General features: G+C 47.6%; 1 protein-coding gene across 6 annotated transcripts in view; it reads left to right on the top strand.

Annotated features, from left to right (window-relative positions):
* The first annotated feature begins 272 nt into the window (after nt 1-272).
* PUF60 (poly(U) binding splicing factor 60) overlaps nt 273-15,751 on the top strand; it is a 69,511-nt gene continuing 54,032 nt past the window's right edge. For all 6 annotated transcript variants that reach the window (XM_040355084.1, XM_040355082.1, XM_040355083.1 and 3 more), the window contains exons 1-2: nt 273-377; nt 12,203-12,298. In XM_040355084.1, the coding sequence (XP_040211018.1) occupies nt 357-377; nt 12,203-12,298 (117 nt within the window). In that variant the 5' untranslated portion in view covers nt 273-356. The remainder of the gene's footprint in view (nt 378-12,202; nt 12,299-15,751) is intronic.

Genomic DNA, 15,751 nt, shown 5'->3' with positions numbered 1-15,751 from the left:
TCTGGGGTGTGGAGGACAGGGTTCTGGGGTGTGGAGGACAGAGGGACAGGGGTGTGGAGGACAGAAGAAGGGTGAAGGTGTTTTAATGTCATGTGACCTCCTTTCCATCATCTATTATTAATAGGGACACTTTTGCCGCCATGAACTGTTGTCGGCTTTCTCTGTACTCAGTAAAGTTTTGTCAAAGGAAAAAAAAAAGAAAAAAAGAAAGATCTCGAATCGCGGCCTTTCCTCGCGAGTATTCCGCCTCGCCAGCGCGAAATCTCGCGAGACGCCCCATTGTCTGCCATAGACCCCCCTCTTCAAGTCTCGCGAGATTTGCCCGTCGTGAGGAGACAGAGGAGCCGGAGGAGCTGATGGCGACTGCAATCATGTTGGTGAGTGGGAGCGGAGGAGCGGGCACGGGTGTGATATGTCCGGGGGACGGTGTGAGGGGGGATATGTTTTCTGTGTGGACCTCCTTGTAGGGCTCATAGCGCCTACATGGGCTGTAATGACGTTTCTACACAGAGAGAGGCGATCATATGGTGGGGGGATGGGAGGAGAGTGTCGGTGTGCCATACACTGAGCAGAGGAGCTTACACTCTAATGTCTCCCCCCCACAGGAGTCGCACACTATTATTATATATCTCTGACATATACCGCAGTGCAGTACAGAGAGTCTATTATATACATAGAGGGCACATCTAGTAATGCTTTCCGGTCCCTGGGATAGGACCTTTATATTATCTGCCAGTCTCCTCACTTCAGCCAATCAGAGGAAGCCTTGTACTCCTTCATAAAAAGAAGCCTTCCTCTGATTGGCTGAGCAGCACTCGTCCCGTCCTTGATTCGGGGGGGGGGTCACTGCGTCGCTTTAACTGACAATTGCGCGGTCCTGCGTGACAAAATTTGTGTCCTTTTCCTCCCACAAATAGAGCTTTCTTTTGGCGGTATTTGATCACCTCTGCGTTTTTTTTTTTGTTTTTTTTTGCGCTATAACCGCTTCCTGCCCGGCCTATAGCAGAATGACGGCCGGGCGGTGGTTCAGTTATCCTGACTGGGCGTCAGATGACGTCCAACAGGATAACAAGCTTTCTTTTGGTGGTCTATTTGTGGGATTTCTTTTTTTTTTTACAGGTTGCATGTTTTGAGTTAGAGGAGATCCAGGGCTAGAATTATCGCTCTCGCTCTAACGTTCGCAGCGACACCTCACATGTGTGGTCTGAACGCCGGTTTCATATGTGGGCGGGACTTGCGTGTCCGTTCGCTTCTGTGTGCGAGCTACCGGGGACAGGGGCACTTTAAAATATATATATATATATATATATATATATATATATATATATATATATATATATATATATATATATATATATAATTTTTTTTTTTTTTTTTTATTGTTAATTTTACTTTAACCACTTAAGACCCGGACCAAAATGCAGCTAAGGGACCAGGCCCCTTTTTGCGATTTGGCACTGCGTCGCTTTAACTGACAATTGCGCGGCCGTGCGACGTGGCCCCCAAACAAAATTTACATATTTTTTTTCCCCCACAAATCGAGCTTTCTTTTGGTGGTATTTGATCACCTCTGCGGTTTTTATTTTTTTGCGCTATAAACAAAAAAAGAGCGACAATTTTGAAAAAAAATCAATAGTTTTTACTTTTTGCTATAATAAATATCCCCCAAAAATATATATAAAAAAATTTTTCCCCTCAGTTTAGGCCGATACGTATTCTTCTACCTATTTTTGTAAAAAAAAAATTGCAATAAGCGTTTATCGATTGGTTTGCACAAAATGTATAGCAAAATAGGGGATAGTTTCATTGCATTTTTATTATTTTTTTTTTTTTTTTACTACTAATGGCGGCGATCTGCGACTTTTTTCGTGACTGCGACATTATGGCGGACAATTTTGACACATTTTTGGGACCATTGTCATTTTCACAGCAAAAAATGCATTTAAAATGCACTGATTACTGTGAAAATGACAATTGCAGTTTGGGAGTTAACCACAAGGGGGCACTGAAGGGGTTAAGTGTGACCTCATATGTGTTTCTAACTGTAGGGGGGCGGGGCTGGACGTGTGACATCATTGATTGTGATTCACTATATCAGGGAACACACGATCAATGACGGCGCCACAGTGAAGAACGGGGAAGCCGTGTTTACACACTGCTCTCCCCGTTCTTCAGCTCCGGGGACCGATCGCGGGACTCCAGCGGCGATCGGGTCCCGCGGTCACGGAGCCTCGGACCCACGGCTGGGCACTTAAAGAGGACGTACAGGTACGTGCTTGTGCCCAGCCGTGCCATTCTGCCGACGTATATGTGCAGGAGGCGGTCCTCAAAGCGGGGGTTCACCCTAAAAAAAAAAAAATTCTTTATCTACCATCCCATTCAGCATACTATCGTCAGCTACAGTATGCCTTTATTTTTTATTTTTTGCGCTGTACTTACCGTTTAATCTGTCACTTTCGTTTCAGACTCCGGCGGGGAAATAGGCGTTCCTATGAAGCGGGGAACATGTTTGACGTCCGGCTATGGCGCGTCACGCGTTCTGAAAATAGCCGAAATAGGACTCGGATATATACGGCGCCTGCGCAGTCAGCTCCTAGTCTGTGCGCAGGCGCCGTATAGCGCCGTGAAGAGCCAAGTCCTACTCCGGCTATTTTCGTGACGCGCCATAGCCGGACGTCAATCATGTTCCCCTCTTCATAGGAACGCCCATTTCCCCGCCGGAGTCTGAAACGAAACTGAAGGATTAAACGGTAAGTACAGCGCAAAAAAAAAAAAAGCATACTGTAGCGGACGCTAGTATGCTGGATGGGATGGTACATAGTTGTTTTTTAGGGTGAACCTCCGCTTTAAGCGGTTAAAAAATATATATGTTTTTTATTGTTTTACTTTAAACTTTTTACTTTAACACTTTAAAAAAAAAAAATAATAATAATTTGATCACTTTTATTCCTATTACAAGGAATTTAAACATCCCTTGTAATAGGAATATAGCATGACAGGTCCTCTTTGCAGTGAGATATGGGGGTCAATAAGACCTCGCATCTCACCTCTAGGCTGGGAAGCCTGAAAAAAAAAAACGATCACCACTTCTCAGCCTAAGCGTCGCCGTTTTTTTTTTTTTTAATGCAGAGGCCGGGTGTGACATCATAACTTTGCGCCCGGCCTCAGAACGTTCATAGAGACTCCGGCGACCATCTGGTCCGCCGGAAATATCTATGGTGGGCATCCGGGGGCCTGCGGATCTGTTCTCTGACTCACTGATCGCAGTGGTGAGTCAGTTGAAGCATCAGAGGGAGGGGGGCGTCCCGTCTTGCCACCCATAAGAATGATCAAGCGGCGGTTCTCACGGTGCACAGAATTTCCGGCTCTAAAAGATGATATCTGAAATTAAGCGTCGCCTATGGGGATTTTTAAGTACTGAAGTTTGGCGCCATTCCATGAGTGTGCGCAATTTTTAAAGCGTGACCAACAGGTCACGCTTTAAAAATTGCGCACACTCATGGAATGGCGCCAAACTTCAGTACTTAAAAATCTCCATAGGCGACGCTTAATTTTTACTCCATAGGCAACGGTATCTATTTACTCGGCGTAACTTCATCTATCACATTATACAAAAAAATTGGGCTAACTTTACTGTTTTGTTTTTTTAATTCATAAAACCCCCCCTTCCCCCCCCCCCCCAAAAAAAAAGCGTTTGAAAAATTGATTGCGCAAATACCGTGCGAGATAAAAAGTTGCAATGACCGGCATTTAATTCCTTAGGGTGTCTGCTAAAAAAAACATATATAGTGTTCGGGGGTTCTGAGTAATTTTCTAGCAAAAAAACTATGAAGTGCCAAAATAGGCCAGGTATGGAAGTGGCTTTTAATAAACATACACTCACCTGCTCCACGTTCCAGCGACGCGCCGGCCGGGGCTCCACTCCCACCCCCCCCCCCCTCTCCGGCCGGCGTCTTCATTCTAAGTGTGGGCACCCGGCCGTGACAGCTTTCGGCTTCACGGCCGGGCACCCACTGCGCATGCGCGAGCGGCAAGCCATCCGATTGGACAGGTGATCGCCTGGGACCTGTCACGTGTCCCAGGCGATCGCCTACAGGGAGGGGCTGCCAAAAGGCGATTTAGATTATTCGCCTTTGCAGCCCCTCGGCGGAAGGAGGAGGTGGAACAGGAAGTCCCACTCCTCCTGAAGCCCCCACTTCCCCCCCAAAAAAATGACATGCCAAATGTGGCATGTAAAGGGGCGAGGAGTGGATTAAGCCGAAGTTCCACTTTTGGGTGGAACTCCGCTTTAAGAAACAAGTGTCCAGAAAAAGATTTAGACTCTAAGTGGTTAAACTTCCTGCATTTACACACAGAAGTTTGATCTAAGAAGGAAGTGTTGGTTACAATGTTTCATGTTGTTACAAACTTGGCGGACTTCCCAGATTTTTTCTTTACACGCAGAAGTTTATCCCTTTTGATCTAAGAAGGAGCGTTAGTTACAATGTTTCCTGTTTAAAAACTTGGCAGACTGCCCCAATATTTTCTTTTGACAGCTGAAAGTCTCTCCACTTGTTAGTGCCTGAAGTCGGAGCGTCTTCAGTAGCGTACGGCTCTCATTCACTTCCTCATGTCGCACGACTTGGGGCAACACAAGTCGCTGTAGTGTGAACCGTCACTTGGAAAGAATCAGCAAACTCTGCTTCGGAGATCGTCGGGGGGGGGGGGGGTTGAATTGAGATCGTGATTTTTTTTTTTTTTTTAGCGATTAATTGTGCAGCTCTACTAGGTACGTGATTCGGCACAGGAGATCCACTTTGCCGCCATATGACGTCGGCAAGTGGTTAACCACTTAAGCCCCGGACCTTTATGCAGCTAAATGCCCAGGCCAGGTTTTGCAATTCGGCACTGCGTCGCTTTAACAGACAATTGCGCGGTCGTGCGACGTGGCTCCCAAACAAAATTTGCGTCCTTTTCTTCCCACAAATAGAGCTTTCTTTTGATGGTATTTGATCGCCTCTGCGATTTTTTATTTTTTGCGCTATATACAAAAATAGAGCGACATTTTTGAAAAAAAATCTATATTTTTTACTTTTTGTTATAAGAAAAACCAAATAAACTACATTTTAGTCAAACATTTAGGCCAAAATTTATTCAGCCACATGTCTTTAGTAAAAAAAAAAAATCGCAATAAAAAAAAAATAGCTACCTAGCGGGAACAGCGACACTAATACAGCGATCAGAAAAATGATCGCTTAGTGACACTGGCAATAGGGAGTAAAAGGGTTAACTAGGGCGGTGATCAATGGGTTAAAACTTTATTAGGGGGGGGTACGGGGGCAAACCTTGAACCTAACACAAACTGGCTGTCACACTGACACTAAATGCAGTGGTCAGTACATATATGATCACTGCATTCAGTGACACTGTGACAGGGGGGTGATCGTAAGGGGTTAATGTGCCTATGTGTAGTTGGGTGTGTAGACGTGAACCGCCGCATGTACCGGGGGGGGGGGGGGGTCCCGATCCGATCGGACCCCAGACCCACATCTAGGCAGGGATGTATGTACAGGTACGCCAATGTGCCTGTCCGTGCCATTCTGCCAACGTAAATGTACATGCGGCGGTCCGGAAGTGGTTAATTGTGCAGCAATTAACAAGCAATCTACTAGGTACGTGATTCGGCACAGGAGATCCACTTTGCCGCCATATAACGTTGGCAAGTGGTTAAAGTGGAAGTCCATGCAAAAACTAAAATCCCTGCATCTATAGACGGCGCCGATCCAACACTAGCCTTGTAAAGAAAAAAATGAGTATACGTACCTTTTTACAAAGCCGCTCCGACCCGATCGGTTCCCACGCTGAGCTGTCAGCCGCGGCTTCTCTTGTGTAGGCGGGTGCAGAGGACAACGGAAGCCCCATACTAAGTCTATGGGGGTGACGTCTCTTCCTATTCATTTCACAGCCATTGTGAGCTGTGTATTCTCTGCAGCGCTTCCGCCGCTGGAGATCGGGATCAAAAAGGTATGTATACTTTTTTTTTTTTTTTTTTCTTTACAGGGCTAGCTAAGTTCGTGTTCGATCGGTGGTGCAGGGATCTTAGTTTATGCGTGGACTTCTACGTTAAAGCAAAAGACATTTGATGTCAGTTGTGGCGTGTAGTAATCAGATGGTGATCTGTGACTGTGGACGCCCTCCAAGTTCTATAAACGCGTATTGGGCCAATCAATTTGGGAGAAGGAAATAAAGAAATCCTTCACGGTAGAACTTTAGTCTGCAGCTTTGCAATCCTCCCACCAACAATCTGCATAGCCTTTTTTTTTTTCTTTACAAATGGCTCAACGATGATTCTAGCATAGGGGGGGGGGGGGGGGACAATTCAGTGTCAGGTCACTTAACCACTTCAGCCCCGGACCATTTTGCTGGTCAATGACCGGGCCCCTTTCTGCGATTCGGCACTGTGCGCTTTAACTGACAATTGCGCGGTCGTGAGACGTGGCTCCCAAACAAAATTTGCGTCCTTTTTTCCCCACAAATAGAGCTTTCTTTTGGTGGCATTTGATCCCCTCTGCGGTTTTTATTTTTTGCGCTATAAACAAAAATAGAGCGACAATTTTGAAAAAAAATGAATGCGTATTCTTGTACATATGTTTCGTAAAAAAATTCGCAATAAGCGTTAATTGATTGGTTTGCACAAAAATTATAGCGTCTACAAAATAGGGCATAGTTTTATGGCATTTTTATTAATATATATTTTTTTTTACTAGTAATGGCGGCGATCTGCGATTTTTATCAGTACTGCGACCTTATGGCGGACACTTTAACACATTTTTGGGACCATTGGCATGTTTATAGCGATCAGTGCTATAAAAATGCATTGTTTACTATAAAAATACCACTGGCAGGGAAGGGGTTAGTTAACACTAGGGGGTGAGGGAGGGGTTAATTATGTTCCCTATAGTGTGTTCTAACCGAAGGGGGGGGGGTGGGACTGACTAGGGGAAATGACAGATTGCTGTTCATACATTGTATGAACAAACGATCAGTCCTTTCTCCCCCTGACAGGACCGGGAGCTGTGTGTTTACACACACACAGCTCCTGGTTCTCGCTCTGTAAGGGCGGTGATCGCGCCCGCAGGGCACTCGCACCCCTAGTGGCCGCGTGGCAAAATCACGTTATATTACGTGATTTTCACAGCCGAGCCGACCTGCCGCTGTAAAACTATGGTGGGCGGTCGGCAAGTGGGTTAAGAAGACATGCGGCCACTCATTGAAATTGGAGGAGAAGCAGTTTAATCTTAAAGCAGAGTTGCGCCTAAAAAAAAATTAAAAGTCAGCAGCTTCAGTATTTGTAGCTGCTGACTTTTCATATGGACACTTGCCGCTTGCCACTGGTCCTTGCTGTCTTCAGGGATCTGTATGTCTCCCAGAACACAGCGGGGGGCGGAGTAGGCGCCGCACGTGGCAAAGGTCACAACTCTGATCTATGCCTGGAAGTGGGAGCAGTTACCTGGATTACACAGGTATCTGCTCCCTCCTCCCCCCCAAAAGGTGCCAAATCTGAAAGCGGAAGTTCAATTTTTGGGTGGAACTCCACTTTAAAGTGATACTAAAGTCTTGTGTTTGTTTTTCTGTTAACAATAACAAACATGATTTACTTGCCTGTGATCTGCCAATATGGTTCCGGGCTAACGAGAAAGTTCCTTTTAAGGACTGCGCAGGCGCAAATTTGCCGACGGAAATCTCCGAACCTCGGCCGGCATCCAGGGCGACGTGGATTTTGAGGAAAGTGGCCAGTCGGCCTCACGTCATCGCTTAGCTCGGACCGCTCGCTCGGCCTCCTGGCTCTTTTTTTTAACATCCTCCAATCCACGGGGATGTTAAAGAATGAGCCTGGATGCCGGGCGAGGGTCGGAGATTTCCGTCGGCAAGTTTGCGCCTGCGCAGTCCTTGAAGGATCTTTCTCGTTGGGGGGGCACCTTAAGGACAAGTCACCTGCTCTGTGTAATAGTTTTGCACAGAGCAGCCCAGATCCTCCTCTTCTCTGGTCCCCCGCCTGTGATCCTGGACCCTCCCTCCTGTTGAGTTGCCTCCACAGCAAGCAGCTTGCTATGGGGGCACCCGAGCCGCAGCTCCCTGCGTCCGTTTAGACACACAGCTACGGCCTGGCACTGCCCCACTCTCTCCCGACAGGCTCACTAACTTTGCCAGCAGTGGGAGCCAATGGCATTCACTGCTGTCTCAGCCAATGAGGAGGAAAGTCCCGGACAAGTCTCTTGTGCAACATCGCTGGGTCGAGATGGGGCTCAGGTAAGTATGGGGGGGGGGCTGTTGCGGCTTCACTTCCTGGTTACCTACTGTGCATACCCAAGTCGCGCTGTGCGTCGTCACTGGTCTCCGCTGTCTTTTGGGATCTGTGTGTTTCCCAGAAGACAGCGTAGGCGCGGGAAGTGGCGTCTGTCAACGCGGTGATCTATGCCAGGAAGTGGGAGCAAATAACTTTATTACACAGGTATCTGCTCCCTCCTCCCCCCTGAAAGGTGCCAAATGTGACACCGAAGGGGGGGGGGGTGGAACTCCATTTTATAGACTTGCCACAGTGAGCAGAGAAGTCTCTACACTTGTTACATGAAAGATTCGAGAAACCCTGCAATAAAGATTGTGAGAGGAGTTGAATCGAGATCAAGATTTTTTTTTTTTAACGATTATTTGTGCAGCTCTACACTGCGGTATATGTCAGAGCTATATAAATGTATAATAATAGTTTGTGATGGGGGGGGGGGGCATTAGAGTGTAAGCTCCTCTGGTACATAGACCGATATGACTGGATCAGTGTTCCCTGTACAGCACTGTGGTATATGTCAGAGCTATATAAATGTGTGATGTGGTGGGTCATTAGATTGTAAGCTCCTGTGCTATAGAGGAGACAGATATAAATGTCTCTCTGTACATTTCTGCAGAAAGTCTTGTGTGAAAACTATATGATTAAATAGATCCAGGTATTGGGTGCGCCGGTTTAAAAGCAATCCATGTATTTTCTCCTTTGATGTGTATCTAAACTCAATAATAAAAATGTGATATGTTGCAGATTACCAATCCTTAGATGTGGTGACTGCATTTGCTTTCTTTCTTGCATTTTTTTTTTTTAACCTGGTGAAACTGCCAGTAACTCACTTCCTGTCCTAGAATGACAGCGCTCTCCCACTGTATTGTATGTTTGAAGCATTGTCACCTTGGGATAGGAGTACAGACCCCACCCATCCACCCCCTCCCCTCCATTTTCTGGGGGGGGGGGGGGGTTGAAGTTACCATTGTTTTTGATGGATACAAGGATGCTGAAATTCTGGTGGAATAAACAGGTATTTTCAGGACAGTGGGTGGAGCCATGCAAATCATTCTATTATGCCCCAAAAGTCAGGTGCACACCCAGAACCGCTGTTGCATGTTGCAAATCTAGACAATAAATTTAAAGGAACACTAAAGACAGATTTAACATGTTACTTACCTCCGCTGTGCAGTTCGTTTTGCACGGAGTGTCCCCGAATCCAGTCTTCTGAGGTCCCTCGGCGGCTATCTCGGCTCCTCCTTGCAAAAGCTTTCCACGTTCATGCGAGCTCCCTCACATGGTGGAAAGCATTTGCGAGCGCGCTCCCGTGATACAGCGGCGGGCATAGCCGCCGACTGTATCACTCGGCCCCGCCCAGTCATCCGCTGTGATTGACAGCAGCGCCAGCCAATGGCTGCGCTGCTATCAACTCGCCTAGCCAATCAACGGCCAGGCGGGGAACCGAACGAGATGACAAGCAGGCGCCTGGGACTTTTGAACGGTGAGGTAAGTAAAACGGGGGCGGTGCTGTCAGATGTTTTTTTACCTTAATGCATAGGATGCATTAAGGTAAAAATGTTTACCTTTACAACCCCTTTAATCACTGCGTTAATGTCTATTCAGCAGCTAGCATAAAATATAGGTAACAATATTAAAAAAAAAAAAATTGTGTAAAGATATGCAGTAGTAGAAATACTAACAATAACTATGTAAATAAAAATCCACTGTCGTTGAGCGTAAAGAGTCCATGTTACAAAAAATGGCATCACCCACAGTGTAAATATGACAAGCTGAGGTGAACTATAAAATCCTCCACCGCACACCAACACATCGGGTCCCTTACCGCAGAAAATGTACCACTAGGTTATAGGTGGTCAGATAAGCATGATATATCCACTATAGCTCATAGGGTCATAATAACATGGAGTAAATCCACAGGTTCATATGTAGGATAAGAGAAACAGCTCCTCATAGTGAAGTATGTTAATTCAAGATGATTTTATCAACCGCTGCACGACTGTTAACGTCGGCAGAATGGCACGGCTGCGCATATGGACGTACCTGTACGTCCCCTTTAAATTGCAGGCGCACGTCGTCGCAAGCACCGTGACCGTGGGTCCCGCAGATTCCATGTCCGCCGGGTGCCTGCGATTGTGTAACGGAGCTGCCTGTGTAAACAAGGCATTTCCCTGTTCTGCCTAGTGACAGGACAGTGATCTACTGCTTGCTGTCATCGGGATCAGTGTTGTGTCACTGGTAGCCCAGCCCCCTCGCAGTTAGAATCACTTCCTAGGAAGTGGTTAACCCCATCCCTGCCAGTGTCATTTACAAAGTACTTTTTATAGCACTGATCGCTGTATAAATGACTGGTCCCAAAATGGCATTAAAAGTGTCCGATGTGTCCACCATAATGTCGCAGTCACGATAAATATCGCAGATCGCCACCATAACTAGTAAACAAATGCATAAATCTATCCCATATTTTGTAGACGCTATAACTTTTGCGCAAACAATCAATATACGGTTATCGTGATCCCCCCCCCCCCCCCAAAAAAAATATATGTAGAACACGTATCGGCCTAAACTGAGAAAAAAGCCTTTTCCCACGATCGCGACGAGCTGCGACCGGGGCAGCGGCTTCAGCCTAGTAACGCGGGGCGCTGACCGATGGGGGGGGGGGGGATCGATTTGATCAAAATCTGAATCGATTTGCCCTCGCAACTCGATTCAAATTGATTTTTTTCCCCAGCCCTAATGGAAACCATGGCTTCTAAGGAGTTGGGCTCGGGACTCATGGAGAAAATATAACCACACAGGATATGGTGTTGCAGTTTGGAATGATTGACTCTATGATACTCTGTTATATTTGTATTCTACACCAGCATGGTTCTGGATGTGCATTTGGCTATTGTGGCGCCCACTGTTCTGAAATGAGAAATAATACATTTTTCAGATATTGGAAGGAATGGGACATTGGGAATAGCTTCTTTTTCCCTTTTTTTTATTTATTTATTTATTTTTTTTTTTTGAGGCTTCACACTGGGGCGACATGACAGGCGGCTCAGCCGCCTGACGTGTCGCGTCCCATTCAATGCAATGGAACCGTTCTAATAGGAGCGACGCAAGTTTTGCAAATCGCCTCTGAAGTCGCCCCCTAAGTCGTGCCTCTGCTGTGTGAACCGACTCTGCTATGCTTGTTTTTTTTTTTTAAACAAACAATCATCTGTCTGGTTGTGGTGGAGGATGGGCCTCTGCTAGCACAGAACACTCTGATTTTTTACCAAGAAATTTCATATTTTTGCCAAAAATGTGATAGCTTTCAGCTTGTGGTTCAATCGACGTGCTGCTGTTATTGTAGGGAGTGCTGAGAAACATACCAAGTAGTCTAATAATTGGGTCAGCCTGCTTACTTAGAACATACTACCCCCTGCTGGTGTTTTACAGCATTGCGCACAAGGCTCTGAAGCTTGGAGATGGCTCTGTTACTTCAGTCTGGGTTCAGACAGGATCGGTGCTGTACATTGCATGCGATTCGGACAGGAATGACACGACATTCCTGTTCAAATTGCTTGGGATTTTTGGAGTCCGATTTGAGCCCATTCATTTTGTATGGGCCCAAATCGCACGGCAAAGGTATCGGTATTCTGTATCGATGAGTACTTGAGTACAAGTATCAGTACTCGTACTTGCCAGTAAAAAGAATAGTATCAGTCCAGACGTAATAAAAATGTTTGCTTTGACCATGTCTGTGTTAAAAATGAGCACGGCTTCCGTCCAGCTTGGCCCTGGGGAGATGCTTGAAGTCTGACTCAATAATCAAGAACCTATTTAATCATTTGTTTTTGTTTTGGTGGTAAATGAATGTGGAAAGGTTACGCTTCTGTTTTCTGTCCTCAGGGTGTTGACTCCATCAAGCTAGAAAATGGACAGAGCACTTCGTCCAAGCTGGGTCTTCCCCCTCTCACCCCGGAGCAGCAGGAGGCTTTACAGAAGGTGAGCAATCATGTGACCTAATACTTTGCCATTGAGAGCCTGTCTGGGCACTGCCAGAGGTGCTGTCATTACAATGCACACCGATAGTCTCTAATTACTGTGTGTATGGATTATTATAACTCCTTATTATTACTGTGAAAGTTGGGATGATGATGTTTGAGTTTTTTTAAGAGGTCAGGAAGTTCCGCGGTCAATGTAAACCCGTCGTAGAGGCAGGCATTGATGATCTACTTCTAATAATGCTGTCTGTGGTGACCCGGTGGGTTCAGTACCTTGAGCCACTGACCTGGTAGAAGTGTGCAAAGCAAAGCTCCTGCTTACTGGTGCCGGGTCAGTGACTTAAAGTATTGAACGAAGAGTGGCGTCATGGCAGCCATGATTTTCTAAAGGGCAGGTAAGCAATGACCGCTTGCATGTTTCTCTCATGATGGGCTTACTTTATAGCAGAATTTTATGAAAAGAATTAAAGATGTTTTCTAGTTACTGGAGGGCTTAGTAAATGTGTTTTTAAAATGCTGATTTCAATTCCCCAAATCTGTGCTAACTTTACTTGGCCCCCTTCAACTGCAGAAATCAGGTTGGGAATTTTTGAGGCACTGTGAACCAGCCAGGCTTCACCGCACGGTGCACAGTGCTTGGGCCTGTCAGTTATGTTTTAGACACTGCTGGTTGGTGGTTTTATCGATGGCAGGAGGTGTTTTGTCACTACGGGCTGGTGATGGAGGTGAGGAGTGGTTAGGCACTGCAGGCTGGTGATGGAGGTGAGGAGTGATTAGGCTCTCTGGGCTGGTGATGGTGGTGAGGAGTAGTTGGGCACTGCGGGCTGGTGATGGCGGTGAGGAGGGGTTGGGCACTGCCGGCTGGTGATGGCGGTGAGGAGGAGTTAGGCACTGCCGGCTGGTGATGGTGGTGAGGAGGAGTTAGGCACTGCCGGCTGGTGATGGTGGTGAGGAGGAGCTGGTGATGGCGGTGAGGAGGGGTTAGACACTGGTGATGGCGGTGAGGAGGAGTTAGGCACTGCCGGCTGGTGATGGTGGTGAGGAGGAGTTAGGCACTGCCGGCTGGTGATGGCGGTGAGGAGGGGCTGGTGATGGCGGTGAGGAGGGGTTAGGCACTGCGGGCTGGTGATGGCGGTGAGGAGGGGTTAGGCACTGCGGGCTGGTGATGGCGGTGAGGAGGGGTTAGGCACTGCGGGCTGGTGATGGCGGTGAGGAGGGGTTAGGCTCTCTGGGCTGGTGATGGTGGTGAGGAGGGGGGTTAGGCACTGCGGGCTGGTGATGGGGGGGGGGTGAGGAGGGGTTAGGCACTGCGGACTGGTGATGGGTGGGGGGCAAGGAGGGGTTAGGCACTGCGGGCTGGTAATGGTGGGGAGAAGGGGATGGCGGTGAGAAGGGGTTGGGCACTAAGGGTTGGTGATGGCGGTGAGGAGGGGTTAGGCTCTCTGGGCTCTTGATTGCGGTGCTGGTAATGGTGGTGAGGAGGGGGTTAGGCACTGCGGGCTAGTGATGGGGGGGGGGGGCGCGAGGAGGGGTTAGGCACTGCGGGCTGGTAATGGTGGAGAGAAGGGCATGGCGGTGAGAAGGGGTAAGGCACTGCGGGTTGGGAATGGCGGTGAGGAGGGGTTGGGCTTTCCTGGCTGGTGATGGTGGTGAGGAGTGGTTAGACACTGCAGGCTGGTAATGGCAGAGAGGAGGGGCTAGGGATGGCGGTGAGGAGGGGTTAGGCGCTGCAGGCTGGTAATGGCAGAGAGGAGGGGCTGGGGATGGCGGTGAGGAGGGGTTAGGCGCTGCAGGCTGGTAATGGCAGAGAGAAGGGGCTGGGGATAGCGGTGAGGAGGGGTTAGGTGCTGCGGGCTGGTAATGGCAGAGAGGAGGGGCTGGGGTTAGGCGCTGTGGGTTGGGGATGGCAGTGAGGAGTGGTTGGGCACTGCGGGCTGGTGGGGAGTGGTCAGGGAGAACAAAATGGCTCCGCAGTAGAGTTTCCCCCCATCTACACATTCGGCATGTCCCTGCTGAACCGGCCGAATTTTGATCCCTGTATGGACAGCTTTGATAGGGAGCAGGGAGGGATAGGAGACAGACATTGGCTTAGCTTACCTGCAGGCACCTAGCTACCTTCAGCAGTGTGCAATCCCTCCAAAGCTTCTTCACTTCCTGGTTGTTTTCAATGTTTTTAAGAAGAAAAGGTCTTGAGATTTGGGTGTAGCAGCGGGGGGGAGGGGCTTCCATCCTGCTGAAGGTATGTGCATGCACCCACTTGGTGATTGCACTTTATATTTGTTAACAGTTTAGGTGTTTGCTTTTTTTTTTACAGAGTCACTTTAAATATTGGTGGCACCCTCCAGCTATAAAGTATGGCAGGTTTGTTGGTTGGCTGAACACAATTGCAAATAAATATGCATTTCAACTGTGTAGGTAACTGTTTAGGTGGAGGTCTTGTTTAATTCAGCTGACTGTGGTAGTTTGAAAGGTCTGGAAAATAGAAATATTTCTCAATCTCTAGTTTGATATCCGTGGCTTTCTAAGAATGATAAACACACCAGACAGCTATGTGCATTGAAGCTTCATTTTCACATTGGTGCTGTCAGAAATTTTACAGTAATGGGCATTAATTAGGGATTGAGGGATCATGCAACCAAGAGGTGGGTGGGAGTCTGGTGGACTGAGCCACATCTTCCCTCTTTGTTTAACTCCTGGGCACTTCACTCGAGATCTCCCACTATAGTTCTTGGCTCTTTATCCACACACATTGGACATTTGTTAGCGGTGTGTAGAACTAATATATATAGTGTGTATGTGTGTGTGTGTGTGTGTGTGTTTATATTGCATTGTTCTCCCCAGAGCCTTTTAGCTGGGCAGGTGCAGAGGAAGGAGAGGCTCCTGCCTTGGGCACTGTGGTCTCTGTAGGAAGGGGTTCAAGAGGGATGTGAGCGCCTCCTTTTGACAGCGTCTCTAGAACAGGACTGGCTGTGTAACAATCAGCAGATTACAATAGAGCTACTCTCCCAGTGCAGTATGCAAGGCTGCTCCTATATGAATGAAGCTTGCAAACCGCTTGCAGCCTTCATTCATAAATTAAAGCAGTAGTAACTTCATGAATGGGGGGGGGGGGGTTGTGGTTTTAAGGGTGTTTGGCCTTTAAAAAAAAAACCAATCATGTTATACTTGCTGCGTGCAATGGTTTTGCACAGAGCAGCCTGATCCTCTTCTTGAGTTCCCCGCCAAAACTCTTGGCTTTTCCTCAACCAGTGCCCCCATAGCAAGCTGCTTGCTATGAAGTCACTGGTGCATGCTCTCTCCTAAGCCCTGCTCTGCATCCATAAGACACAAAGAGCCATGGCATGCTCTCTCATTAGCTCACTGGCTGTGATTGACAGCAGTGGGAGCCAGTAAGGAGAGGGAGTCCAGGGACAGCCGAGGCTCTCGTGAACACCGCTGGATAAAGAGGTGGCTA

Source organism: Rana temporaria, chromosome 5 (genome assembly GCF_905171775.1).
Source record: "Rana temporaria chromosome 5, aRanTem1.1, whole genome shotgun sequence".
Lineage (NCBI taxonomy): Eukaryota > Metazoa > Chordata > Amphibia > Anura > Ranidae > Rana > Rana temporaria.
Note: the sequence above shows the minus strand (reverse complement) of the source record. Positions and strands in the feature narration are given on the sequence as shown.